The following is a 27,271-nucleotide window of genomic DNA, read 5'->3' on the forward strand; positions in this document are numbered from 1 at the left end:
ATCATATTACTATTCACAAATGACATATGATTATTTACAAAATTCCAGATAGCTGGGCTGGCAGTGTCACATTTCTATATACACCATATTAATTTTTTTAAGTGACATAATTATTTACACAATTCTTGATAGCTGGACTGGCAGTATTTCCCTGGTGGCCCACCTTGCACATTAATTGTATACACCGTGTAAGTCTGTGCATGTGCATTCTGACAGTTCCCCTGGGATTCAACAGTGCAATGTTAACATTCACATTATGAAAAAAGAAGATGATGCCTATATGAAAGTATATATGTCTGAGCAATGAGCTGATAGCAGTCCAGTATTCCAAAGAAGTGCAGTGATTCAGTTAGCATTAATGAGACTTTTGTACCATTCTTCACACAGAAAACTGCCATGGTTAATAAATGCAGGGAATATGGTCCATTTGCAGCATAATGTGAAATGTATATGCATGAGGCCTCATTACAGCTGCATCTCTGTGAAATGTACTTTTTGTGTGACTGTTGAGAGCACTGTCGGGGAAGACAGTGTTTCTGCTATGCAGTAACTTCGGGCCATACCTCTGAATGGTCCGTTGAGATCAGTTTTCTACAACTGTTAACAAGGCAACACAATATATTTATATACACTATGCTATTATGTGCCATATTATCATGTAATCATAACATGTTTATGATGTGTGCTAGATTATCATGTAATCACATTACGCTTCTGTATTACTTTGGTCTATATTTAGCATACTGTATTTTCTGAAAATATCTGTTAATGCTGCATTATGTAATATGTATACTGTTAATCTTTCTCATGTACTTGAGTTATCTATCTGCTGTGTTTTTCAGATCAGCAATGATTCACAGGATAATGACTTGGTTAGGGATTTATATATCTATGAACTGTGGAATTATACTGGGTAAAACATCAATAACTGGAGACATACAACAAGTTCAGACTTACTGCAAGTCTTCTGTGTGAAGCACGGGGATCCTATGTTGACAAACTTACATTGTGTAGTTTCTTAGACTGATGTCTGGTTACCTAGTCTTCCAAGACAATATGCTGACAAATCTGTCCTTCCATATTACATTACAATGTATTACACTGTGCCAGCTTGAGAGCAAAGTGAGTAAATGTAAATATTTATCCTAACACTTTTCAATGGCTTTCAAACTCTGCCTTTCTTCCAACCTTACCCATTACATTTTTCCACTTTTTCCCTGCCCTCTTGAATGCTCCTCTAGAGTCTCTGTCTATCATCTATTCTTACTGCCCATTCCATGTACCCCCAACCTTCTCTGTAGCAATGTATTCTCAGGCATTTGGAGAATCATTATTCCCAAGAATTCACTGTCTTTATCCCTCCTCCCCCTCTGTCGTCTTCAGAATGGTCCCCTCACATCTCTCTGATGTGATCTTCTGCACCAATACACGTGCCTCTTTGTCTCTTCTGGTTTCGGTTGAGAAGAGCTCTAGCACCTTTAGCATCCATTCATATTTCTTACATTCTGCTCAATGAACTTTCTGGTTACTTTTCTCTGAATTCCTTCCTGCAAACGGATGTCCTTTTTGTCATACGGCCTCCAGAATTTATGCAACAGTCTATATGTGGTCTGAAGGGGTTCTGTAGTCAGGAAGCATAACCTTACTGCTTCTTAACTCTAACATCCAAAGAAAACTCCACAGCAATCTGTTTGCTGCTGCCCCTGCCCTCCCTCCTGATGGTCGAATCTGGGTGTGATGAGCACTTCCAGATTCTTTAACTTCTTTGTTACCACTAGTTCTACTTTCATCGGCTAATACTTCACACTAGGGTTGTTGTGACTTTTGTGTATATTTTGCATCTGTTTGCACTGAATCTCAAGCAACACATTTTTGCCCACTTGTTCAGATTTTCAAAACCCTTTACTAGGATAGTCCCCACCTTTCCCTGCTGCATATACCTTTGTATCATCAGCTCTATTCCTTTGGCTATGTCACAGGCAAACATATTGAAGAGTAGTGCGCCCAGGACAGACCCCTCTCGTACTCCACTAATCAGTTCACTAATTCCTAGCATTGTCTCTCTCATCACAACCTTCTGCATCCTACCATTCAACTATGCATCCATCCAGTTCTTCAGTCTTAGTCCTACCCTCAACATCTCCAGTCTTCCTATCAACTTCCCAGTGTGGAATAAAGTCATAGATCTTGCTAATGTCAGATAAACTACATCTATTAGTACTCAACTGCCTCTGGCTTGTGACACAGTCACAAAAATAGATCAAATTTGTTTGACAGATCCCCTCTGGCCATGAACACATTAGTTGATACCCTGGAGATTGTTATTCCCTAGAAAAGCTGCCAGCCATCCTGTCAATTCTCATCACGACCTTCTTTATCACTATTTCTCAGTTAACTGTTCTCCAGAATTACTTTTCTGCTCCCTGCCTTCTACAGGAGTACTAAAATGCTGCTATCAGCTAAAGATCAAGATTTGCAAGCTATACTTATGTACCCTGGCTGTTAAGCTACAAGGAGGAGGGAAGATTTGGTGATCATCCACCACACATAACGTGAGAAGAGGATGAAGGAGTGGGAATACAGAAAATGGGTGGTACTCGTACAATCTTAATCTGCAATGGTCATGTTAAGAAAATCCTTACGTTTCTAGAAATTTCCCATGGGGTTAGTTGAAAACTAGTCCACTGCACATTGAACTAGTGGATATGTATGATCGACAAGGGTGTGAATTGCAGGAAACACTCATTAAATACAATTCTATTACAATGGACCCATTTAAATCTAAAATAAAAACTTTGGATGAAAATATTAAGAAGGATTTATCCTTCAACAAAAGGAAGCATCAGTACTATAAGGTTTTCTCTGAGATAGATGTCATGAGCCAATCAGCTGTTGAGAGGAAGAACAGGAAGTTAAAACATGATCGGATTGACTACGCCAACAAGAGGACATATCCTAAGTTGCCTGGAGGACAGCAGCACTTGGAATACGATGGAAGGGCAATGCTTGAGAATGATGGCAGTGTGGGGGAGCAACGCGAACGCTTCTGCAGACTTCAGTGAGTCCACTTTGGGCAGAATAACCTACGTCACTCGGAAAGGATTTGAAACAAGAGGGGCAATTTTTCCACTCGGGAATTTGTGGTCTATGGGGCAACCAAGAGCAAGAAACAGAGAACAGGCTCTTATTCGAGACTGAACCACTGCCAGAATTGGTAGGTGATGCTAATGACAATGTTTTGTTTCCATTACAAGTGGTTACAAATTTATCAGGGGACTTCAACATTTATAATTATAGTTCTGGTAGTAATAGCACTGCACATGCAGAAATCCTTAGTAAAGGGCTGACCTTTATTCCAAAGAAGCAGTCAAAAATTACGGAATTGATCACAGACTTAAAACTTTATACAATAAGATTGAATTTAGCTCTGTTGTTTCAAGATGCCAGTGCCTATGTTGAAAACCCATTAAGATTATTTAGTACATTTAACCCAATTTTACATCCTTCCCTAAAAACATTTGAGTTACTGTATAAGGTTGATTTCTGATATATGTTGGAAGGACTTTGTTCCGATTCATCTTACAACATTACAATGGAACAACACAAATTAATGTGTGAAATAAAGAGTAGGGGTGATTTGAGGTTCATGCAGCCAGAAAAAGGTGGTGGTCTGGTGGTAATGTATGTTAAATTTATTATTTGATGAAACATATCTAGAAGCTTTGTTAAATGAGTTAAATATTTCTTAAAAAATATTGATTATTTTTTGAGGGATATGTTAACCCAGGGTCAAATTACCCCAGATGTATTTGCTTTCATGTATGTTGAATTTCCAAAAGTAGCTACAATATTTGGAATGCCCAAGATTCATAAGGATCTATATAATCCACCTATATGCCCTATAGTCAATGGGGGGCAGTCTAAGATTTATTATACAGCTAAGTATGTTGATGGTGAATTAAAAGAAAATTTGGGAAAATTGGATTACTTATGTCGAGATTCTTGGGACTTCTTATCTAAATGTAATAGTCTGATGAAAAACATTAGTAACTTAAATGATTGTATGATCTTAACTGTAGATATTAAAGATTTATATTCTTGTATTCCCCATATATTGGGTGTCAAATGGTTTACTGAGTTTTTTTACGGAAACTATACCTGTTGGTCAGGATAAAATCAACATAATGGCACAGCTATTAGAATTAGGGTTATACAACATATGATGGTCATTATTTCAAGCAAGTAAAGGGGTGGCAATGGGTTCTCCACTAAGCCCTCTTTATGTAAATGTAATTATGGCTGTGTGGGAAGTTCAAGTTTTGTTTAAATCAGTGTATATGTCTAATATTAAAATGTACACGTTTTTTAGATGATTTATTTTTTATATGGGATGGCCCTAAAGATGCTATTTTTGAATTTATGAACTATCTCAACACATCCACCGAGTTTTTAAAATTCACCTATCATGTTGACAAACATAGTATTCCATATTTGGATGTTTTGTTAATGAAAGACCAAGGGTTTTTGAAGGCCAATATACACAGAAAAAAGACAATCAAATAAATTCTTGCATTTCACTAGTAATCACCCCTTTCATGTCAAAAGAGGGGTGATAAAAGGTGAAATGGTAAGAGCTGCAAGAATGGTCACACTAATAAATAATTTTATTGATGAATGTATGTTTATAGGACAAATGTTTATAAACAGAGGTTACCCTAAGCACTTAGTGGATTCTATTGTATTAGAAATAAATAAAAGCGAGAATGTTTTGCCCCCTATTAGAAGTCCTTACATTTGATAATAATATTATGCAGCAAACAATATCAGTAGTGGTATATCAGGGTATTCCTATTAATGATATTGCAATATCAGGGCAGGTATTAGAGTACTGTGGTTCGGTGGTTAACAACATGAATATAGGGGGACCACTAGCAGAGACAGATAATTTGGACAATATTGATAAGCCTACATTGAATATTAAAAATAGGAACTTAGCATACATCACTACTTTTACTAAGGACAGTAGATCAAGACGTATATTGGAGAAAAATTGGTCTCTAATTTTAGCTGACAACAAAATAAGTAGTATTTTGGGTACTGCTTCCAAGGTAATATACAAAAATGATAGAAGTTTGAAAGATTGGTGTGATTCACTGACAGACAGCAAGGCAAAATGTATAGGGATGATGACAAAATGTGGGATGTGCAATTATTGCTGCAACATCTTAGAAAAAGAAAATATTCAATCAGGTGAAAAGATTATTACTATTCACGGGAACTTTAATTGTGGTTCCAAGGGGGTTGCATATGCTGCTAAATGTTCAAACTGTTCTGCTTACGATATAGGTAAGACAGAAAGGAAATTAAAACAATGTATACATCAACATCTATATGAGATTTGCAAGTATAAGCTAACCAATGCTGTATATAGACATTTACAACTATTTAGTGACCATTCTTTTTTATTTATTGTTTTGGAACATGTTAAAGTTAGTCCTAGGGGGCACATGGAAGATAATTTTAGAGAGTAGAGAATATTGGTGGCAAGTTTTTTTGAATGCTTCTGTGCCACTACGTCTTAATGAGACCATTTCTGTCTCAAGTGTATTAAAAATGAAGGCTTTTAATAAATAACTATACATGTTTGTCTAAGTTTTTAGTGATTATTTTATTGATTGGTTAATTAGTTAATTGTATTTTTCAGGTATGTATAAACAGGATATGTGTTTTATTGGCATTTGTCTGAACAAGGTTGGTGTTTCCGGTGGAATGCTCTTACCTTGAATAAAACTATCTGTGGATTATCCTGTATTGCTGCCTTTTTTCATTTTTCATGTTGGGAAAATATTGTCTGTGTTGTTTGTGGGTGTTGTTTTTTACTTTTTAGTTGATAGATAAACTAAGTTGTTGACCTTGTGGGTTTTGACAAACTGGTTCTATCAAATGAAAGGAAAGCAGGTGTAAAATAACCTAATACAATGTATAAAAATTGGGACTACCATTGGTGTAGTTAGGGACATGTAATTACATGCAGCATGTCCAAGCTGCCCGACCAGGGGAGGCTGTGTTTACTTGTAATTAAGTACAACATGCTTAATGTCCAAGGTGTCTGACCAGGGGAATCAGAGATTACTGTCACATACTTAATGTCAGATGTTGCATAGTAGCACATTGTACAGTCCTTTTTATAGGTTGAGGAACATTACTGAATTGCTACTGAGGGCATTTACAGCTGTTTTTTGTATATGGATGTGGCTCTTGCCTCATTAGGCATACATGAGATATCAGTATATAAGTAGTGAGGAACAAAACAAAAACAGGATGCTGCAGTCAGTGAGGAAAAAATGTTAAGTCTTCAAGCCTGTAATGCCTTTCACTGTGATGCTCTTTATATTCTTATGCTGATGCCGTAATGTACCTCTGTATGGAACCTTTGATCTCGTGCATTGTCTCTACTACCAGCACTGCATGGCAATGCAATGGACATTGGAAATGGGATAGACAGCATCCAGCCACACTATTTACACCAGGCAATGCCCAGAGTAATGGGCAGATGCTGCTCACATTACAAGAAGATGCCATGGTTGCTGTGGTACAAGATGTGGACAGAAAAGACTCCCTCACCAAGGGCTGTTTGTGAAGGAAAATTTTGTCAGATTATGGACTATTGTTCTAAGGTAGTTTATGCCACAGAATGCTGGGAAAGGGACGCTGTAGCCCTGCAGCTTAAACCATAGACTGCTGGGATAGAGACATTGCAACCCAGTAGCAGATGCCAGGACAGCTGGGAGCGGAACATTGCAGCCCTGCATTTTATACCACAGACTACTGGGATACGGACACTGCAGCCGTAATGCTTATGCAATGGACTGCTGGGGTAAGAAGATTGCAGCCTGGTAATGTATGCCATACACTGCTGGTACAGAGACACTGGAGCCCTGTGGCATATGACATGGACTGCTGTGATAGGGACAGTGCAGCCCTGTAGTGCGTCTCATGGAGTGCTGGGATAAGGACAGTGCAGCCCTACAGGGTATGTCATGGACTGCTAGGATAGGGGCACTGCACCCCTGCAGCATATGTCAGGGATTGCTGCAATAAGAATAAGGACACTGCAGCTCTGCAGAGTGTGTCATGGATGGTGTGGATAGGGACACTACAGACCTGTATTTCTGTCATGGACTGCTAGGATAGGGAGACTGTAGCCCTGCAGTATATGTCAGGGACTGATAGGATACGGACACTGCAGCCCTGCAGTGTGTGCCATTGACTACTTGGCTAGGGACACCACAGCTCTGCAGTGTATGTCACAGACTACTAGGATAGGGACACTGCAGCCCTGCAGCTTAAGCCTTGGACTTCAAGGATAAGGACATTGTGGCCCTGCAGCTTAAGCCACAGACTGCATGAATAGGGTCATTGCAGCCCTGAAGCTTATCACTTTAGACTGCTGGGATAGGAACTCTTAAGCCTGAATACCAGCAAGTTAAAGGTACCATATACACTGCAAGCAGGAATTCCACAGCCCCTGCAGACATCCTGGAGTCCAGCCAGAAAACCAGGACTACAGTGTTGCCATTAAGCAAATAACATATTAGATTATGCAATCCTTGGGTTGCAATGGAGTAGCAGGTATAGTCCTTTAATAGAAGAAATACTGGAGAAGTGATAACTCAGGAGTATACCAAAGTGCTAGCATCCAGTATACTCTCACTGTACTACCCCATGTGTATGTGGTGAATAAGCATTGTCAATACTTCCATCTGTGCTACTGACATATATATATATATATATATATATATATATATATATATATATCCTACTGCCTTAGCCGATGTAACATTCCCTCTTCCCAGTGTTCATATTAACATGCTGTTGCCTCTCCAAAATCTTCCTCTGTATGACAAAGGCAAACAAGTAAGAAAAGAAGAAAACTGATGTAGCCATACAAGAATTGGAGGCTGGTAATTACGTTACAAGGCAGAGCCTATAACAGGAGGAAAAAGGGGTTGGGTCATAGAGGAGGCCCACTACAAGGAGGCTAGCAAAATAAAAGCAAAGATTATGACAGCAGCAAAGGAGGAAGTTGATAGGAGTTATCAGAATTGTTTTTGGCAAAAAGCAGAAAGGAGAAAAGGAGGGACAGAAGTGGCCAGATGAATACAGGATGGAGAGTCAGGGATGAAAAAGACTGGAAAAAAGCAAAAAGACGGAATGAATACTTTGTTTAAATCCTCACAAAGGAAAGCAAGAGGACCATGTCATGCTGCAATGCAGAAAATGCAAAATGGGGAGAACAATGGACAGGCAACAGGTCAGACTGTATGAAACAGAGTAGAGAGATAGAGCTTTAAGCCAGTCTGCATAAGACATTGTGTTTATATCCTGTATTCTTTTTGTGTGAAACCTCTGGGGATGTTCCTGTTGTTGTAATTACCTAGTCAGGTAAATTCTGAAGGGGGGTGTTATACTCAATGATGGGTCTGATGATAGCTCAGTACAGTGGCATGAAACCTTCCCTGGACCTAGATACCATGCCTTTACTTATAAGGGACAAATAGGAAATTCCTTAGCTCTGACACGAAACTCTTCCTGGTCAAGCACTCCTCCTCTTATCCCTTCTCTATGCAGCTCCAGCCTTTACTAATATCCAATCTACACTTTTATCTAAGTTAGAACAAACATATCATAAAACAGCTTGATGTGCTACTAACTTACCATGTAACTCACTCACACCACTGCCTTGCTGTCAACACACTCCAATGGCTAGAATTTCCTCAACAACTCCAAATGACTCAATTTCAAATCCTACACTCCATTCTATACAAACCCACATCCTGCCCTTCCCTTTCCAACCTTGTTACTTATTACACTCCCAGTCATTCTATCCGTACATCCAATAAACAACTCTCTGCCAGCCATAAACCCAACAAAAACATAAGAAAACTACTCTAAAAACACACTGTAGCCCAGGCCTGGAATAAACTCCCCTCATGCATAAGAACCCCACCCCCCCACCCCCTACACTTCAAAAAAGAGCTAAATAATTTGTACTTGACTCTAGGTCCTGTCACTGTCATGACCGTACCTAATCTCATCCACATCCTTTTCTGACAACAGTATCCTGCACAGTCCTCTCCATCTCCTCTGTTTTATTTACTGCTACCTCTCTGTCTGTTTTTTTCTACTCCACATATCAGGCCACTACAACCCATGTAAATATGTATATACTATGCCAGATTGAACTATCTTCTCTTTACTTAACTAAACCTCACTTTACTATCTTCTTATTCTCATACATCTCTTCTAATACTACTTTCATCTCTTTCCTACCTCCCCTGTTGGAAGCAAAAAAAAGAACAGCTAGGTTATACTTTTCTATAGATATCTTTAACAGTGTATTTGCCTTCATATACCTTGTATGTTTTTCTTATTATATCTATGTCAGTCTTATACATTTTTTATGCTTCCTGCTTTTCCTCATTGTTATTTTAAAGTTTTATTTTCTGTTAATATAACTATGTCTGTGCACTGGAGCTTTTCTCCTCGGGTGTCCACTGGAAATGGGCTATTTTGGCTCAGTTGGACCAACACAGTTAACAAATGTCAAATAAATAAATAAGCTGAGTGGTATTTAATGATTTTCTTACTACCTAAGGCACATGTTGGTCGACAAACAGGTTACTATCTACATGAGTCCCCAAATCCTTGATTGCTGTGTCTATTTTTAGGGGTGTTTTATCAATGAGGTAGTTGCTCTGGGTGCCCAACTTCCCAAAAGGAAGGATGCATTTCTTGGCACTGAGTTTTAAGCTGTGGTTTTGGCAACAGTCATTTGCTTGTGTTACACCTTTCTGTAAGATGTTAGAGGTATGCATGTTAGTGATGTAGATCAAGACATTGCCACCTTTACTCCCTGTCTGTGCAGTTTCTGGTTTAAATGTGTGGAAGGCACTGAAGCCAAGCACTGCCAGGATAATCTTTGTAGCTTTAAACCATGTCTCAGTAACTGCACAGATGTCTGCATTCAGGGAGAGGAAACCATAGATGGAGTTTACACTCTTGGTACTAAGCAGTAACATTTTTAGATTTCCTTGGGTAGATTTTGCTATACTGGAAAGTTTGCCAAGCTGGCATTACAGGGGAGAACAATGCTTAAGCCACTATTTGAAAGGCTACAAGGACCTGACAGTCCATTTAGTGGCAGTAGGTGGTGTCTTGGTCTATATGTGTTGGGAAACACATAAGCAAAATGTAAGTGAGAGTAATGAGGGATTAGCACTGGAATGACCAAGGGTGCTTTTGGGAATAGACCAGGCTATATAATACTAAATTCAAGGGGCAAAGCTCCTTAATGTGCAAATTAGCTGCTCTGTGCTACCTAATGCACGGAATTACTGGCACAGTTTCAGACATGGTTTTATATGGAAAATTTGGTTGTCCGTGTCTATACTGGGCACTACTAACTACCCCTACATGATGGGCACTGATGGGCAAATACTCCAAATTTATACAGGCACTTAAACACAGGAAACTGGCTTCTAAGCCCTCTGACCAATAAAAATATTAAACATACAGTTGTGTGTTTCCTAACTCTGACAGATCAGGCCACCACCTACTGCTACTAGATGGACAATCCTATTTTTCTTAATTTAAAAAGATAAAGAAAAAGTGAGTGTAATGCTACCACAAAACATCTTAAACAAACTACCTGGACAGATCAGTTCCAAGTATTAGGGAACTTTAAATTATTTAAAGTGCAAAATCAACAGAGCAAAAAATAAAGTAGTAGCACTCTAAAACAGTTAACTGAGGTGCATAACAATAAAAGAAACCTCTTATTTGTCAAGGATAAAGCAAGATTAATTCAGTATAAGTATGTTGATGGTTCAAAGCAGATGGGATTTTGGGAAAATAAGCAGGATAAAATCTGTAGTCTAGGAAAATGAGCAGGGGACAATTTGTAGTAAGGGAGGTTTACTCAAGAGTTTGCTGGTTGTGTACTCCGTATTACGGCAATAAAGAAAACAGTGTGTGGGAGAAGTACTTAAACAGCTTGCAGAACAGATAATAGCAATTAAAGAAGGGAGGGACTTTGAAGTCAGATTACCATAAGGGAAGAAGGTGGAGACATAGCCTTTTAAAACCACAACAAGGAAAGGGTGGCAGGGTTGGGAAAAATTCAAACTGCAAGAAGCAGACTAGCCAGAGAGAGATCCAATCAAATAAAGCTATTGAAGCTCTAGTCCTGGGCTCCTATCAGCATCTCGAATGTTGACAATATCGAATACGATATTGTCGACGCAAGAATGCCGAAAGTGCAGAACATCGAACAGGGAAACGGAAATCTCCGTAAGGGGAGATTTCCGTTTACTACAATGTAATGCGGTCTCGGAGTTGGTATATTTAAGTAGCGGGGGCATGGGGGCTTGCCCCCCTGCCTACACCCTTTAGATTTTTTTATGTTTTTTTATATCGGCATTCAAAAATTTAATAGTTCGATCATTTCAGTTCTATATTTTGTGATTCGAACTATTAAATTTTCAAAATGCTGCTACAGACCCCTAGTCCTATCTGAGCTACAGGTCAATGACCCCAGGTAGGTTTGAATTTCAGAAATGTTAGCTAACATCTCAGTGGGGTCTGGGGTAGACAAAAAGAACAGTGGAAAAACAACAGCAAAGTAAACAGAAGGACACTGTAATGTAACTTTACACAGGTAAATGATAAGGAGAATATAACATTCTAGCAACAAGACTGGAATATAAACACTTGTAAAAGCAATGAAGCACCAATCATGGAGCAGAATTCACAACACTGCCACTACTGCAATCCAACCACAGAGTAAGGCATCAGAGTATACAGAAATTTTCCAGTAATACTGTTAATGGAATAAATGCAGTAATAAATGACTAAATGAGGTTCAAATCTGGCAGAATTGTGAAAGAAAATTCAAGGCTAAGGCCTCAGGTAGGGTTCAAAATATAAACAGCTAGCTTTTACAAGTAATTCAAGTTATGGAGACAGATGTGCATTATAATGTATAAACAGTGCTAAGATCTTGCAGAAATGCAGTGAGGAACTGATGGAGTCCTAGGACCTCTGACAGACAGTTCTAGGAGGACCTAATAAATACTACCCAAAAAAGGAGAGAATATGTACAAAACAATGTCAGTTTTGTACATGTATGCTTAAAGACATCACTGTATTTTGGGCTTTTGGGTATGGCTAAAGTGTAGAACATTTCGATAAAATCCCTGGCTTCCAAGATTATTTAAATTGCACTCTGTCTCCAAGATACAGAGTGCAGCAAAGCATACTGAGGGAGTTCAGAGACACTGAAAAAAGGGTTGTTTGGAACAACCACTGATAATCCCAAAATCTACTCAAACAAGACCAAGATGTAAGGCACCACAATTCTAATACACGAGGACAAAAGAATAAAGAAGGAAATGCAAAATAACAAAATGGTGTAGCAGCCTGTAAGAAGTAGCTGTTGTCTCAGAAAATTAAATTCTCTTGAGAATGGGTGCTGTGAAGGCAGAAATGTGTACTGAATACAGGATACTTTCTCTTTTTGGAATCCAACTTGAAAGAAGATGGATTCTAATAATTTTAGTTCTGTTTTTGATGAGCTATTTCCTGTCAAAATGGATAGTGCCAGCATAAAAAGTTTTAAGGCGGAAGATTGTGTGTGTGCCCAATACGGAAAGGCACAGATAAAGGGTCAGCAGTTTATTACCAAGCAAAAAATAATGCTTTAGATGATCAGTGGCTATAGTTTAAGAGATACAAAATATTCTGCCTAGCTGTAATAATAATAATATAAAAGAACAAAGTTTCTTGTGTTCTATTGAGACAGGATCTTGATTGCGTAGTCTCCCACGTATGTGTGTTCTTTGCAATAAAGTAGATTATTCTTCTCTGCTGAACTGTGTTATCTGTTATTTTTTACCTTAACAGTGCCATAACGTTCATATCTCAGTACAGAAACAACTTGTAAAAGGCTACAAATGATTGGAATAAGCAACATATGAACATAAATAGATGTTTTTATAAATAGTTTCTCTCCACAAATGCATTTAACTAGGTTTTTAAAAGTGAAACACACTGCAAAATATATCTAATCATTCATAACATCAATTTTTCAGGAATCCGTAACAAATATGAGACCACAACTTCAAAGAAATTTCACGTAGTGATCTACAATAACGTTCAATATACAATATATACTAATATTTCCATGTCCTTCTATTTACTGTCTGCCACTAAGTCTGCACCTCACTGCTAAAAGTAGCAACTCCAAAGGCAAAATAAAATTAAAGATGGGGGTTATTCAGAAACACTACACAATGTACAATCCTATTTCTACCAGGACTTAATAGTGCAATGCAGGAGAATAATTCAGAGACTGCTGTAAGCAGTACAACAATATGAATGCTCTAGCAAACAGTTTTGTTGAACAAGACAAGTGTGTATCCTGGGATCATGGCTTAAATAAAGCAGCCACATGCTCTACCAAGAGCCATACACTGGGACTGAAATAGAAACTTGGGGAGTCAAAGACAAAATCTACCACACCATTCTGAAGCAGAGCAGTGAGGAGTGAACATGGCAATTTCACAGTGAACACATTTCTGCCATTTGCAAATACATGGACAATATGGTTCAGAATATTCCTGTCATACGGGCAATTGACAATGCTTATGATGGTGCCCTAGTTATTACATATGATGGGAATGCTAAGCTTGTCAGAAATATCACAGAAAGAGAATTGATGAAGTTTGCCAACATCTCAGATTTAAACTTCATTTCTGAGACACCTTTTAAATGTATATACAACAAGGGTTGTAACATTAAAACATTCGGGAAAATAAAACAGTTGATCTAACTATTACAAAACAAGGTAAGGAGGACACTTATAAATGTGGGGGTTGCCCCCAGTGCCCATACATTAAGGAAGGGGCATGGTTTATTTAAACAGTAGAGGCAGGTTTATTAGAAGCAGGGGTTATGCTAACTGTAATACTGGTTGCCACATAAACAATACCACCAGTTATTACAGTTAGCATAACCCCTGCTTCTAATAAACCTCCCCAGAGTGCCCATACGTTAAGGAAGGGACATGGTTTATTTAAACAGTAGAGGCAGGTTTATTAGAAGCAGGGATTATGCTAACTGTAATGCTGGTGGTATTATGTGGCAAATGTGATGCGGTTTATATTGGTAAAACTGAAAGGAAGGTTAAACTTAGAATGTATGAGCATAGGTGTGATACAAGGAAAAAGAAAGTGAACAACGCTTTATTCAAGCATACCCTGACCTTTGATGGAGCAGATTTCTGTTTTTTTTTGTAATTGAAATATTGCCCCTTGATCCAAGAGGTGGTCCTTGGGAGACTAGATTGGAATACAGGGAACTGTATTGGCAGTTAGTGTTAGAAGCCAACAAGTCCCCTGGTTTGAATGATACCGTCTGTCTAGCATCAGTTTTAAAGTTCAGGTGGAGGTGCTGCAGTAGCGTTGTCGCCTCACAGTACGACGTTGTCCTATTTGATTCTCAGCTAGAGCGTCTTCTGTGTGGAGACATGCGTGAATGGGCATACCTTCGTTGAAGGCTGTGCGTCAGAGTTGGCACCTTGGCACGTAAAAATCTACTGCCAATCATTAGCGGACCGGAGTTCTGCTGTGGCGACCCCTAACCAGGAAAAGCCGAAAGACAACAACAACAACATCAGCTACACTTTAATATATTTTGAAGAAATGTTCATAGTTTGGCCAGTAGATGGTAGTGTTGGACAATTGAACAAGTGTCATACACAAGAATGCTTTGTTATATTTTGTTTTTTACTCAAGATTTTTTTAATTAATTTTTTATTAGTAAATGTGTACCTTGAAGTATGATTAATTATAAGCTGAATTGTCTTATACAATAGTTTTACCTATGATCTTATCAGTTATCTTAGTCATCTTACGTCACTGAAATAACAATGTTTTCTCACACAATTGATTTTTTAACTGCTAAATTGTAATTGGTTAATTGGTGAAGTTGAGAGTCAAACCTTCTTATTTAAGTTGGCTGTTATTTGGTACGCTCACATCTGATTACTTTTTTAAGATGAAAACGCAGTGATCACGTTAAGCGTTCATGTGTTTTACTTCTGTTTAGGCTGTAGCACTGTGGCTTAGGTAAGAAACTGGGTGGGTCAAGGGGTACTGTACTGCCCTAACATAGTACAGTCTGGAGCTAACTAAGTGGGTTGCTGTGGCAGGGGGATATGTACTGCCCTAACAGGGTACAGTCCAGAGCTGACTAAGTGGGTTGCTGTGGCAGGGGTACTGTACTGCCCTAACTTAGTACAGTCTGGAGCTGACGAAGCAGATTGCTGTGACAGGGTTACTGTACTATTCTAACACAGTACAGTTTGCAGCTAAGTGGGTTGCTGTGGCAGAAGGTATTGTACTGCCCTAAAACAGTAAAGTCTGGAGCTGACTAAGTGGGTTGCTGTGACAGGGGGTACTGTACTGCCCTAACATACTACAGTCTGGAGCTGATTAAGTGAGTTATTTATTTATTATTTATTTATTTGCAGTTTGTTGCCAGGATGGACCATTGGGCCACTAGGAGTCCATTTTCAATGGAGTTCTGGGGAGAAAAGCTCCAGTAAATGAACAAAACAAACAGAAGTTAATTACAAAGCAAGTTATAACAATAGATAGTATAGTAATACCAGTTATAAAATGGGAAAATGCAAAAGCAGTCATTCATTAAGAAGAAAAATAAAGTGCTAAACAATTGCATTTAGGTACAAAATCTGTTGAGTGCAATAGGTGCTTATTACAGTGTTATGCAATCATATTTATATGTAAGTGTATTGATTACAATAGATGCTTATCAGAGTTAAGTAATAATAGTAGGATGTTTGGAGGTCTACTTAATCTAGGGGAGTAGCTTGAGTTGAGAACGTCATGCAGGATGGGAACAGGAGCATTCTCATTAGGAGGTTAGATGGGAGTGGAATAAGGTTTTGATGGGGGATAGGTTGTTAGTTGTGCGAATTAGTGCAGGAAGAGAATTCCACAGGCGAGCTAGGGAGAAGGACAGAAGATTTTTCCCTGGTGGACGTGAGGGTTTGTGTAGTTCAATGAGATTGTGGGAGTTAGATCTTAGGGATCTATTGGGCTGGTGCATCTTAAAGGTGGTGGCCAGGGAGGGGCAGAGAGAGGGTTAAAGATGAGTTTATGGGCTTGAGTGAGTTGAATATATGTGAGGTAGTTAGGTAACTGGATGAGGTGAGTGTTAGGGATGGTCTGGTAGAAGTCATTTATGAAAATGTTAAATAGCAGGGGCCCAAGACTAGAACCCTGGGGTACTCCTGTGGGAGTATTGAGGAATGGAGAGGTAGCTTTTTTCCATTTGACTGCTTGTTGTCTATCAGATAGGTAACTGGTAAACCATTTGATAGTGGTGGGGAATAGGTTCAGGTTAAAGAATTTGATGAGGAGAAGGTTGTGAGAGATGGTGTTGAAGGCCTTTGATAGGTTGAGGGTTGACGCAATAAGGCCGGAGTCGCGGGCTTTGTTAATAGTTAAGAGGAAGGTAAGGAGAGCGGTGGTGGTGCTGTGGCCAGGCCTGAAAACATGTTGTGTGGTGGTTAGGAGTTGGTTGTTTATGACATAGGGTAACAGTAGTAGGTGGATGCATTTTTCTAGCAGTTTGGAAATGGGGGATAGGATGGCAATTGGATGAAAATTTGGGATATTGTTATTGCTTCCACCTTTGAAGTGGAATAATGAAGGCCTTTTTCCAGGGTTGAGGTACCTGACCTTCTGTTATTGATTGGTTTATTAGGATACAGATGGGAAAGGCTATGGCCTCTGCGGATATTTTTAAGAAGTAAGAGGGAATATGGTCTGGGGCACTGTTGGGGAGTTGCTGTGGTGGGGGTAACTGCACTGCCCTTACAAGCTGACTAAGCGGTTTGCTGTGACAGGGGGGATTGTACTGCCCTACATAGCACAGTCTGGAGCTGGCTAAGCGATTTTCTGTGGAAGGGGGTATTGTACAGCCTGCGGATACAGTCTGAGGCTGATTAAGCAGGTTGTTGTGGCTTAACTATATGGTGTGGGAAGGTTTGGAGTAGCATTGATGAAATGTTCACTTACTGCAAACGTAAACATGATAAACAGCAGTTGCGCCAATGTGTTAACTCCATTTTGGCTTACAGATTGTGTATGCACTGCATTTTGTACTCAATTAAAAATAAATACTAAACGGATTTTATATACTGTACAAATATACATGACAATGTTTCTCCTTAAGTCTTTTCTGGTTTAAACTTCTGCTGGGAAGTATAATAACAGTGCATCAGACTAATAAATAGTAATGCTGGCTTCCCTTAGATGGCATGACCAGTGCAGAGTTATTCTGTAATCACAATTTATACTAATTATGTGTCCACATTTTTGGCCAGATGCACCTGCATTACACGAGTCTTGGTCCAGATTTTTTAATGTCTGCAGGTGGAGAGGTATAGCTATTGCTCAGTACAACCCTTTCATGTTTCTGAATTGCTTGTTAGTATCATAGCGCTACTAGTGAAAGATTAGTTGTGCTACACTATCGGTCACTAGTGAAACACTAGTTGTGCTATACTAGTATTCACCAGTGAAACACCAGTTGTGCTATAATAGAGCTCACCAGTGAAGCTGTAGCAGTGCTGCACTAGAGCTCACCAATGAAACACTTACTGTGCTACACTAGAGCTCACCAATGAAACACTGATTGCGCTACACTAGAGATCACCAGTGAAACACTAGTTGTACTACATCATCATCATTGAATATACCCAAGAATATTCAAACTTTCTTAAACCTCAGCATAAACAATTCTGGCTGTTGGGTGATAACAGGTTTTCTAAGATTTTCAAATATATGTAACTGTGTCTGAACACTGATCTCAATGGACCATTTTCAGATCATTTCAGGGGATACAAACAACATGTAATCATGAATCACAGTTTACAAATGATGAGAATGACTTCAAAACAAACCATCTAATTAAGATTATGCATTCTTTTAATCAAGCTTTTCGATTTATTACTCATATAATTGCCACCAGTGATTGCCATCCTCTACTATCTTTCTAAAATACTAGAGAAAACAATACAAGCACAACTCATGGCACACCTAACGCTAAACAATCTCCTCTCTCCTATCCAACACATTCCCTGCCCTGGCCACAGCACCATGACTGCCCTGCTTTCCTTTCTTGAAATCATAAACCTCGAACGTGACTCAGGCAAGTTTGTATCCACACTATTCCTAGATCTGTCAAAGGCATTTGACACCATCTCACACACCCTACTTATTTCACAGCTCTCCACTCTACACCTCTCTCCCACCACCATCACCTGGTTTTCCAGCTACTTGTCCAACCACCAACAAGCTGTCCAATGGAAAACTTCAACCTTCCCCTTCCTTCCCACACCCACAGGTGTCCGACAAGGTTTTGTTCTTGGCCCTCTTCTCTTCAATCTATTCATTAACAACTTTCCTCTTCAATCTATTCATTAACAACTTTCACCAATCCATCCTAAACTTCATCTATCATCCAATATGCAGATGACTCAACAATCATCTGCTCAGCCTTCTCTCCCTCCAAGCTCCTAGCAAAAACCCAACTAGCCTTTTCCAAAACAGAAACCTGGATGCAGTCTAACCATCTGGCACTAAATGCAAATAAAATGAAAATAATGTTTTTTCCCCTACCAAAAACTCCATTGGCAAATCCACATTCACCATACAGAGCCAAAACAACACCCTCCTTGAAATTGTTCCCAACACCAAGCTTCTTGGCATCATTATTGATGAAGAACCAAAATTTGACACCCACATCCACTCCATAATCAAGAAAATCCACCAAATGCTATGGTCTCCACTACAGGCACAACTGCTTCCTAAGCCCCTCTACCCGTCAAACTCTTGCATCCACCTTCCTGCTCCCCTCCCTTATGTATGGAGCCCCTCTTTTCACTAATCTCCATCTTGGCCTTCAGTTCAAATTTGAATCCTGTTACCGCAAGATCTCCAAATTTGCAACCAATTCAAAAAACTCATCCCACCACTGCCACTCCCTCCTCACCCTCATCTGGCTTGAACTACCCAACTACCTCAGTTACCTACAACTCACCATTGCCCACAAGCTCATCTTTAAACCTGCCAACTGCCCAGCTTTCGCTACTTCCGTAAAACTTTACATTCCCAACCACTCACTCAGATCCAAAAAACAAAATCTCCTTCAGGTCCACAAACCTGCATGACATCCTGGCCATCTACTGCTGCCCCCCCCCCTTAGCTAAACAGTGGAACTCTCTCCCCACACACCTACACAACCTACCTAACCATACAAATTTAAAATCTCAGCTACTCTCTCATCTTTCTTCCAAATGGGAATGTCCTTGCCATGTTCTAACTTAAACCCCTCCCCCCTCATTCCACCTTGCACTGACTCATCCAACTACTTCTACTATTACTTCATCCCACCCAAAGCAATCCCCCCCTACTAAAAACTAATTTTCTCTCTAATATCTATTCAAATATACTATCCAATCTCAAATATACTATTACCCTCTCCATGCATAATATTTTCCTAACCTACTAATGGCTAGTAGCTATATATTTTGAAATGTTAAGCCTACAATTGAGTTTATAACAAAAATATTCACTTTATGTAAATGTTGACATTTCTGTATTGAATTATGTCTTTTAATTTTTGTAACATTGTGACAAGCCAATTGCAAATATTATGGAGCTTATTGTGGTGGTACAGCGGTAGCATTTTGCCTCACAGCAAGAGGTTCTCCTGTTCGATTCATGGCTGGAGTGCCTTCTGTGTTGAGTCGGCATGTCTTCCCCGTGGTCGAGTGGCCGCCGAAGGACATGCATGAATGGGCATGCCTTTGCTGAAGGTTGGGCTTTGGATTGGCAACTCGGCACCATAAAAAATCTACTGCCAATCATTAGCGGACCGGAGTTCTGCTGTGGCGATCCCTAACCGGGAAAAGCCAAAAAGACAAACAACAACATGGAGCTTATCAGTAAGTGTTTAATTAGCTGTATGAACTATGTCCTGTTGTAACATGTGAAATGTAACTTACAAATATTGTGGAGCTTTTCTCCCTGGGTCTCCACTGAAAACGGGCTCTTCTTGGCCCAGTGGACTTCCCCGGTCATCAAACTTAAATAAATAAATAAAATTTAGGTTCAATGAGTCAGCCTATATTCATTAATTCCTGTTTTTTTAACTGAATCTAATGAATCACATAACTGATATGTGATTTAGACATGCATTACAAAAAGTTCTAGTTTTCATGGTTTAAGTAGATGCACTCTGAAAAAATATGCAGGGTGAAACTGAAGTCTGCATTGTCCACTTTTAAAAAAATGTTGCCGTTTAAATAGTACCAATGGTGGATCAGTTGGCTGCGGCTTCATATTTCACCACAGACATTGGGTCATTCCCATGCAGCTGCTTATACATTTACACAGACACACACACACACACACACACACACACACACACACACATGCAAATACTAAGGCCCATATTCCTAGAAGCAGCATCTCTGCTAGTGGTCTCACTATCCTACCTCCCTTCAATTACCCTGCTGAGCCCTAGTTCTCAGTTTTAAACTGTGGTACATAACACAGAATTTCAGCAGTTACCTGTAGCCACTGATGGGACAAAAAGTGCACTAATGGGGTCACACATTACAGGCAAAAAAATAAATGCAACTATGGCTTTTCTTGATAAGCAAACCTTTCAGGAAGACCATAATAAAAAAGCATGTTACCAGTCTGAAAGGAGAATGGAGCCTGTGTCCCTGCTCAGGTTACTGGAAATGTGATGAAGGTGCTGGATGTCCAGGTGAAAATGAAAAAATGTAAAGGAGACACTGCAGCAGCACCTTATTACAGCTAAGGATGTCACACTCTGGTCACTCTGGTCACTCTGCTCACAAGAGGGCCACAAAGCAGTAATGGAGCGCAACTTACTGTACTGGACTCAATTAAAAACAGTTTATAATATATAAAAAGGCATGCTTTAACTATAACCTTTACACTATAGTGTAGTGTCTAATAATGTAGGAGTAATGGACCTGCTACAACTACATCATACAATGACAGTGAAATATTACAGACTTATACAGAGCAAACTCCACTGCGCAGTCAAAAAAGCCATCAGATGTTGCCTTCCTTCTACACTTCTCTGTGTTACCTCTGGAGGAAGGTCACTACAACTTCCAAAAAGCTTGAAACCATAAAATGCCTGTGGATAATGCAGAATACTGGCAGATGACTACTATTAAAAGGATTGTTACTTAACTGCTATGTAGCCCTGGATGACATCTGTATTTTTTTTATTTCTGCCCAAAAACAGTACAGACCGCATGCTGTTTTTAAACGTCCAGTTTATTCAAACAACTACAAAACAAGGAAAGATGCAAGTTAGCAGCTTAATTTAGTTTACTGCTTTGTTCTAGTGACATCCCTTTACCATGACAGCAGTTAAGTTACTGCAGGACCAAAACAGTGGTAGTTGAGGGGAAGTGAAGGTACATGATATGGCTAACCTGTGAGGGGGTTGTCACACTGATTTCAGGGACAAAAGAATCCTCAAACAAGTTAATAATATTTTCTGGCTTCATCTCCTTTGATGGCGTGTACTTTGGAGGTGGAGGTACTGGAGGGCATTTTTTCAACTAAATACAGGCACGCATGTCAGTGACACCCAAAAAAGAAAGCAAAGGTTAGTATAACAAGAATTAAAACATAAAAAACAGTAAGACATTTATAACATACATTTAGTAAACACACAAGACTTGTGCAAAATAAATTAGTTATGTACTCACCATAACGTTCCATCTGTGTTGTCCATTTTCATTCTTCATCAGCTTACGGGTTCGGATCTGATCCCTCAGATCTGACTCAGGCATTGCAAAAGCTTGCAGCAACAAGAAAACTCTTGAGCTACTCCCTTACCCACAATGCACCAACCCAAGTACCTAAGATCTTGTTTGCTACTAACAGCAGAAAGAAGTATTGCAGTTACACACAGAAGAGACTATATCTGGAGCTATGTACCAAGGAAAGACATACTTAAAAACATTTGCTTTTTCAGGAGTTTTTAAAACACTGTTGTTGGTGGGAAAAGAGTTGAGGAAGAATGAAAATGGGCAACACAGATGTAACATCATGGTCAGTACATAACTTCTTTATCTGATGTTGTCCATTTTCATTCTGTCCTCAACCTATGGGACAGAGTCCCAGTCGCTCATCTGGTCAGGATAAAACAGACGAACATTTGTGGGTTCTGTTCACAGGTTCATAGGTAGGTACTAGGCTATCGGTCCAAGGGCCTAAGTAAGCCTGGTCAACCAGGTTCCCTGGCTTACGCCACCCAAGAAAGTTAATTTCCTGTGTCCCAATCGAGCAGAGCCACAGAAGTGATCCTCGGGGTGTATTTCCTATTTCCCATCCACTCATCAAGATTTTTCTTGAAGAGTGCTAATGAGGAACTTTGCTTGACATAGATGGGTAGCTTGTTCCAGAGTATAGGAAGTCTCTGGGGCAAGAATCTATCCCTCCAGCATGTTCTGTTTATTGTGGTGACAAGGTTTAGGTCCCTAGAGCATGTAGCTCAGAGGGATTGGGATTTCTTTAGGTGTAGCATGTCCAACAGCTCTGGGTTTAACATAGCTTTATATGCTAGGCAGAGATCTCCTCGGAGTAGGCAATATGCTACAGAGTACAGCTAGAGTTTTTTGAGACAATCAGTGTAGGGCATCTGTTTGAGCCCAATAATTCTCCTTGTGAGGTACTTCTGTGGCCTTTCCAACTGCTGCAGAGGTCTTGTGAGGTACATTCCAAAAGGGGCATTGTACTCTATCTATAATGGGTCTAATGAGTGCCGAGTAGAGGGGAATAATGACCTCCTTTATCCTGGATGAAAACCCTTTTGTGATGAAGTGTGCCACATAGAAGGATTTCTTGATTACTGTGGCGATTTGATTATCAAAAGAGAGACTACTATCCACCTGGGTCCCAAGGTCTCTTATCACACATTTGGCATTAAGTAGACTGACGTTTATGTGGTAGTTCATATGTAAAGAGTTTTTACCAAAGGGGATGACAATGCACCTTTTGGCATTGAGCTTGAGGCCATGCCTCTGACACCAGGCATCTGTCTCAGTGAGGCCCTTCTGTAGGATACCACAGGAAGGATAAAGAATAGCATCAAGCACAAAATGTAAGCAGTCCAGGACAAGAATGCAGCCAAAAATACGTGAATAGCAAAATTTTATTGGCCAATATGAACTGGTGGTTTGGATATTTCAAAAGTGGTGCTGAGATTCAATTCATGATTCTGATGAAGTTTTTACGAAAGCATGACACTAAATCTGTTTTGTCCTGAGTAATACATTTATTTTTTGCTATTCACGTATTTTTGGCTGCATTCTTGTTCTGGACGGTTACGTTTTATGCTTGGTGCCCTTCTGTAGGATGTCCACATCATTTGGGGACTCAACTATGGCTCTTAGTTTTCAGTCATCTACGAACTTCGTTAGCCAGAGGCCTTCTGTGTTAGCCTGTACTTCAGATACCAAACAGGAGAGGTCCCAGGACTGAATCCTGTGGTACTCCACTTGTCACTGGTTCAAAGTCAGATTTGGAGTCTGCAACTTTTACACTGTGGGTTCTGTCAGTGAGCCAGTTGGCAACCCATCTTGTGATGTAGGGATTTATACCTAGTTTAGTGAGTTTAGCTATAATTCCAGAATGGAGGATGGTGTCGAAAGCCTTGGTGAGGTCAAGACAGGCTGTGTGAACCACCTTACCCTCGTCTACGGCTTTAGTGACTGCCTCAAAGAAGTCGATTAGGTTCAGAAGGCATGATATGCCTTTCACAAACCCGAACTGGGTGGGGTCCAGAGGTTGGAGGTTACCAATGTCTTTGTTTATGAGTTCCATGATGATACGTTCCATGGTCTTGCAGACCAGGCTTGTCAGGCTAATAGGGCAATAATTCCCACGATTAGTGGTGGCTTCCCCTTTGTGGAGTGGGATAACTGTTGCTGTGTGCCATTCAGTGGGCACAAAGCCTGACGTGAGACTATGACTGAACATGGTGCTTAGGTGGGGAGCCAGTTCGTTCTGAAGTTCATGTAAAACGCAGCCTGGAATGTTGTCCGGTCCTATGGATGCTGTGTTTTTGGTTTTAGAGAGTGCAGCTTTTACTTGCATAGATGTGATTACAGGGACTCTATATTCTTCCTGTATAGATATGGGCCCTTTAGGGGGCAAGAGGGGGATAACGTTAGCACTGAACCTATCTGCCAGGATGTTGGCAATATCAGTTGGTTCTGTAAATTTCCTGCCATTGTGCTGTAACTCAGAGCAGATCTGGGTGTTGCCATTGATATTCTTGACATAGCTATAGAATGCTTTGTGGTTGCCCTTAGAATCAGTGGCGATTTTGTTTTCGTAGCTAGCTTTGGAGGATCTTATAAGGGATCTCAGCTTCTTACTGAGACTAACCAGGGAACTCCTCCACTCATGGGATTTTACTCTCTTTTGCAACAGTTTCTTCCTTCTGTTGTACAGTTTGTTTATGGCAGGGGACTACCAGACTGGCTTCTATTTTTTGGAGGATACCATCTTGGTTCTGTTTGGATTAGCACGATCCATGCACTCATGTAGGTGCTTATAGAGTGCATTTGTGTAGGATTCAGCAGTTGTAACTGTATTGTCCATCTGCATGGGTGTCATGAAGTTCGCTACTTCTGTCTTAAGAAGCATGAAGTTGGCTCAAGCAGCTTTATTATGTACAAACACATCAGGATTGAGGTTTAGTAACTTATGAACAAACTGACTGTCTCTCTCATACATGCTCACACACTAGCTGCACTCTCAAAATGACACTGAAGCTAGCATGTGCTTGCTATTTCTATCCACATGCTCTACTTGGAAATGCTTCTTAAAGGTACAACACACACACACACACACATATTCTACATCCTCCCTCTTTGAGAAACGAGTGATGCATCACTGACGACATTGACTGAAATGCAATTTGATACAAAATAAATCCTTGACATGCAATTACACAGTACTAAATACATGTAGACAATTAGGTCCAGGTTGCTGTGTATTTCACACTAGATCTGGAGATATGACCAAATCATGTGACATAGAATTTAGAATTAGGTCTAGCAACTGGGACCATCTCTGCTGAATGTTCAACTTTGGGGACATCAGGAACATCATCAGGAACAGAAGTAGGAGTTGAGATACATTCTGCAGCAGGAACATTGTCTGGATTGCTCTGAGGTCTAGAGTCTGTATCACAGGAAAAATGCTGCAATATCGGTTCTGACACAGAAAGATGATGTCTGCGATTTCTCCTGTATTCCACACCCTCAGATTCTACAAAGTAGGATCTTGGCTCAATACATATACCTGTTACTTGGACCAATCCGGTCAAAACCTTTCGCTGTTTTTATCCTTACTGTCTCTCCTTTTAATGGATGAAGAAATCTACTCGATTTACCATAGCTTCACTTCTGCAAGGAATGCTTTTTGAATAGTTGGGCTTTGATTGTTCTGTTGTTTTTATATTTAGGCCTCAACCAATTTGAATTAATAGGCAAGGTTGTTCTGGTTTGCCTAAACAGAAGTCTCTGAGCAGGCGAGCCAAGCAATTCGTCATGGGGTATGTTTCTGAGACTGAGTAAATTCAAAAAGACATCGGTATTGTCATGCTTTGACTTCTCTAGTAATTGCTTAGCACTCTGTACTGCACACGTTCAGCTAGTCCATTTGACTATGAGTATTCAGGACTACTAGTAACATGTACAAAGTCTAATTCTTTTGCAAATTTCTGAAAAACTGACTGGTAAATTTGGTACCATTGTCAGAGATAAGCTTCTGTGGACTTCACTGGACTGAGAAATTACATTTCATCTTGGTGATTACAGCAGTGGGTGTTAGGTTAGGTAGTAAATCAGTCTCAAATCAGTTCGAATAAGAGTCTACCAACACTAAGCAATCCTGACTGTTCCACTCGAATATGTCAGTGGCTGCTGTTGACCAAGGTAATTCAGGAACTTGACATAGTTGAGTGATTCTCTTTGGAAATGCGGTTTAGTACTACTGCATACTGAACAAGACGAAAGTACTTTGTCAATGTCTTTTGCTAGAGAAGGCCAAAATACTAGTCCTCTCGCCCTTCTTTTGGTAGATTCGAAACCTGGGTGACACAATGAAAAATCTGAATCAATTCATGTTGTAAGGAAACAAAAACAGAAAATAATCCTATCTTCCAACAAGGTTGCACTTCAGGCGGCACACTAGATTGCTTTGATAGCGATCCAACACTGATGTAGTGGGTGAGCTTTTGTAAAATTGAACCAGGCTTTGTATGATCTTCTCAGCTCAAGCCTCATGGTAGAAAAATTATGCACTTTCATGACATCAAAGTCAAAATTCTGTGCGTCAAGCTGTTCCATTGTAGTTCTGGGCGATGTGGATACGGTTTTAGCCAGATAAAAAAGTTTGCCTTTTGTATAGACCATTTTGAAGTTGTACTTTTGCAATTTGAGCATCATTCTTTCTAATCTTGCTGGAGTGGAATGCATTGGTTTCTTTAAAACAGTGATTAGAGGTTGATGATCAGTTTCAATCTAGATAGCTCAACCATAAACATACTCATGAAACTTCAAACATGCAAACACAATTGAAAAAAGTTCTTTCTCAATTTGAACATATTGCATTTCAGTTTGGGTTCTAGATGCATAGGCTACTGGTCTGCCCTCTGGAAGAATAAGTGCGCCAAGACCAAATTTTGAAGCATCACAGGAAAGAATGACTGGTTTATTGACATCGTAGTATCTTAATGTAAGTGGAGTGTCAATTTTCTGCCTAAAGTTTTCAAATGCTCTCTGGTGCTGTTCTAACAAAGACCATGCAACATTTTTGCTCATAAGTTCTCTTAAAGGTGCTGTCACCTCACTGAACTCTGGCATAAACTTGCCTAAATAATTGACCATACCAAGAAAATATTGTAGAGCTTGAACACTATCTGGTGCTGGCATCTCAAGAATGGCTGCTTGTTTAGATGGGTCTGGTCATAAGCCAGTGCTAGTAAACAAATGATCTACATGTGTAACATCTGGTAGTCTGAATTTGCACTTCAGAGGACTGAGCTTTAA

At 39.7% G+C, this 27,271-nt stretch overlaps 1 protein-coding gene across 4 annotated transcripts in view; it reads right to left on the reverse strand.

Moving 5' to 3' along the window:
* The window catches only part of BIN1 (bridging integrator 1), a 2,421,789-nt gene that overhangs the window by 533,997 nt on the left and 1,860,521 nt on the right, over positions 1-27,271 (reverse strand). For 3 of the 4 annotated variants that reach the window (XM_044060666.1, XM_044060664.1, XM_044060663.1), the window contains one exon: positions 21,635-21,763. The exons of the other annotated variant lie outside the window; for it this stretch is intronic. In XM_044060666.1, the coding sequence (XP_043916601.1) occupies positions 21,635-21,763 (129 nt within the window). The remainder of the gene's footprint in view (positions 1-21,634; positions 21,764-27,271) is intronic. 4 annotated transcript variants of the gene reach the window in all.

This window comes from Protopterus annectens, chromosome 2.part0 (genome assembly GCF_019279795.1).
Source record: "Protopterus annectens isolate FY-2018-M chromosome 2.part0, PAN1.0, whole genome shotgun sequence".
NCBI classification, from domain to species: Eukaryota; Metazoa; Chordata; order Ceratodontiformes; family Protopteridae; genus Protopterus; species Protopterus annectens.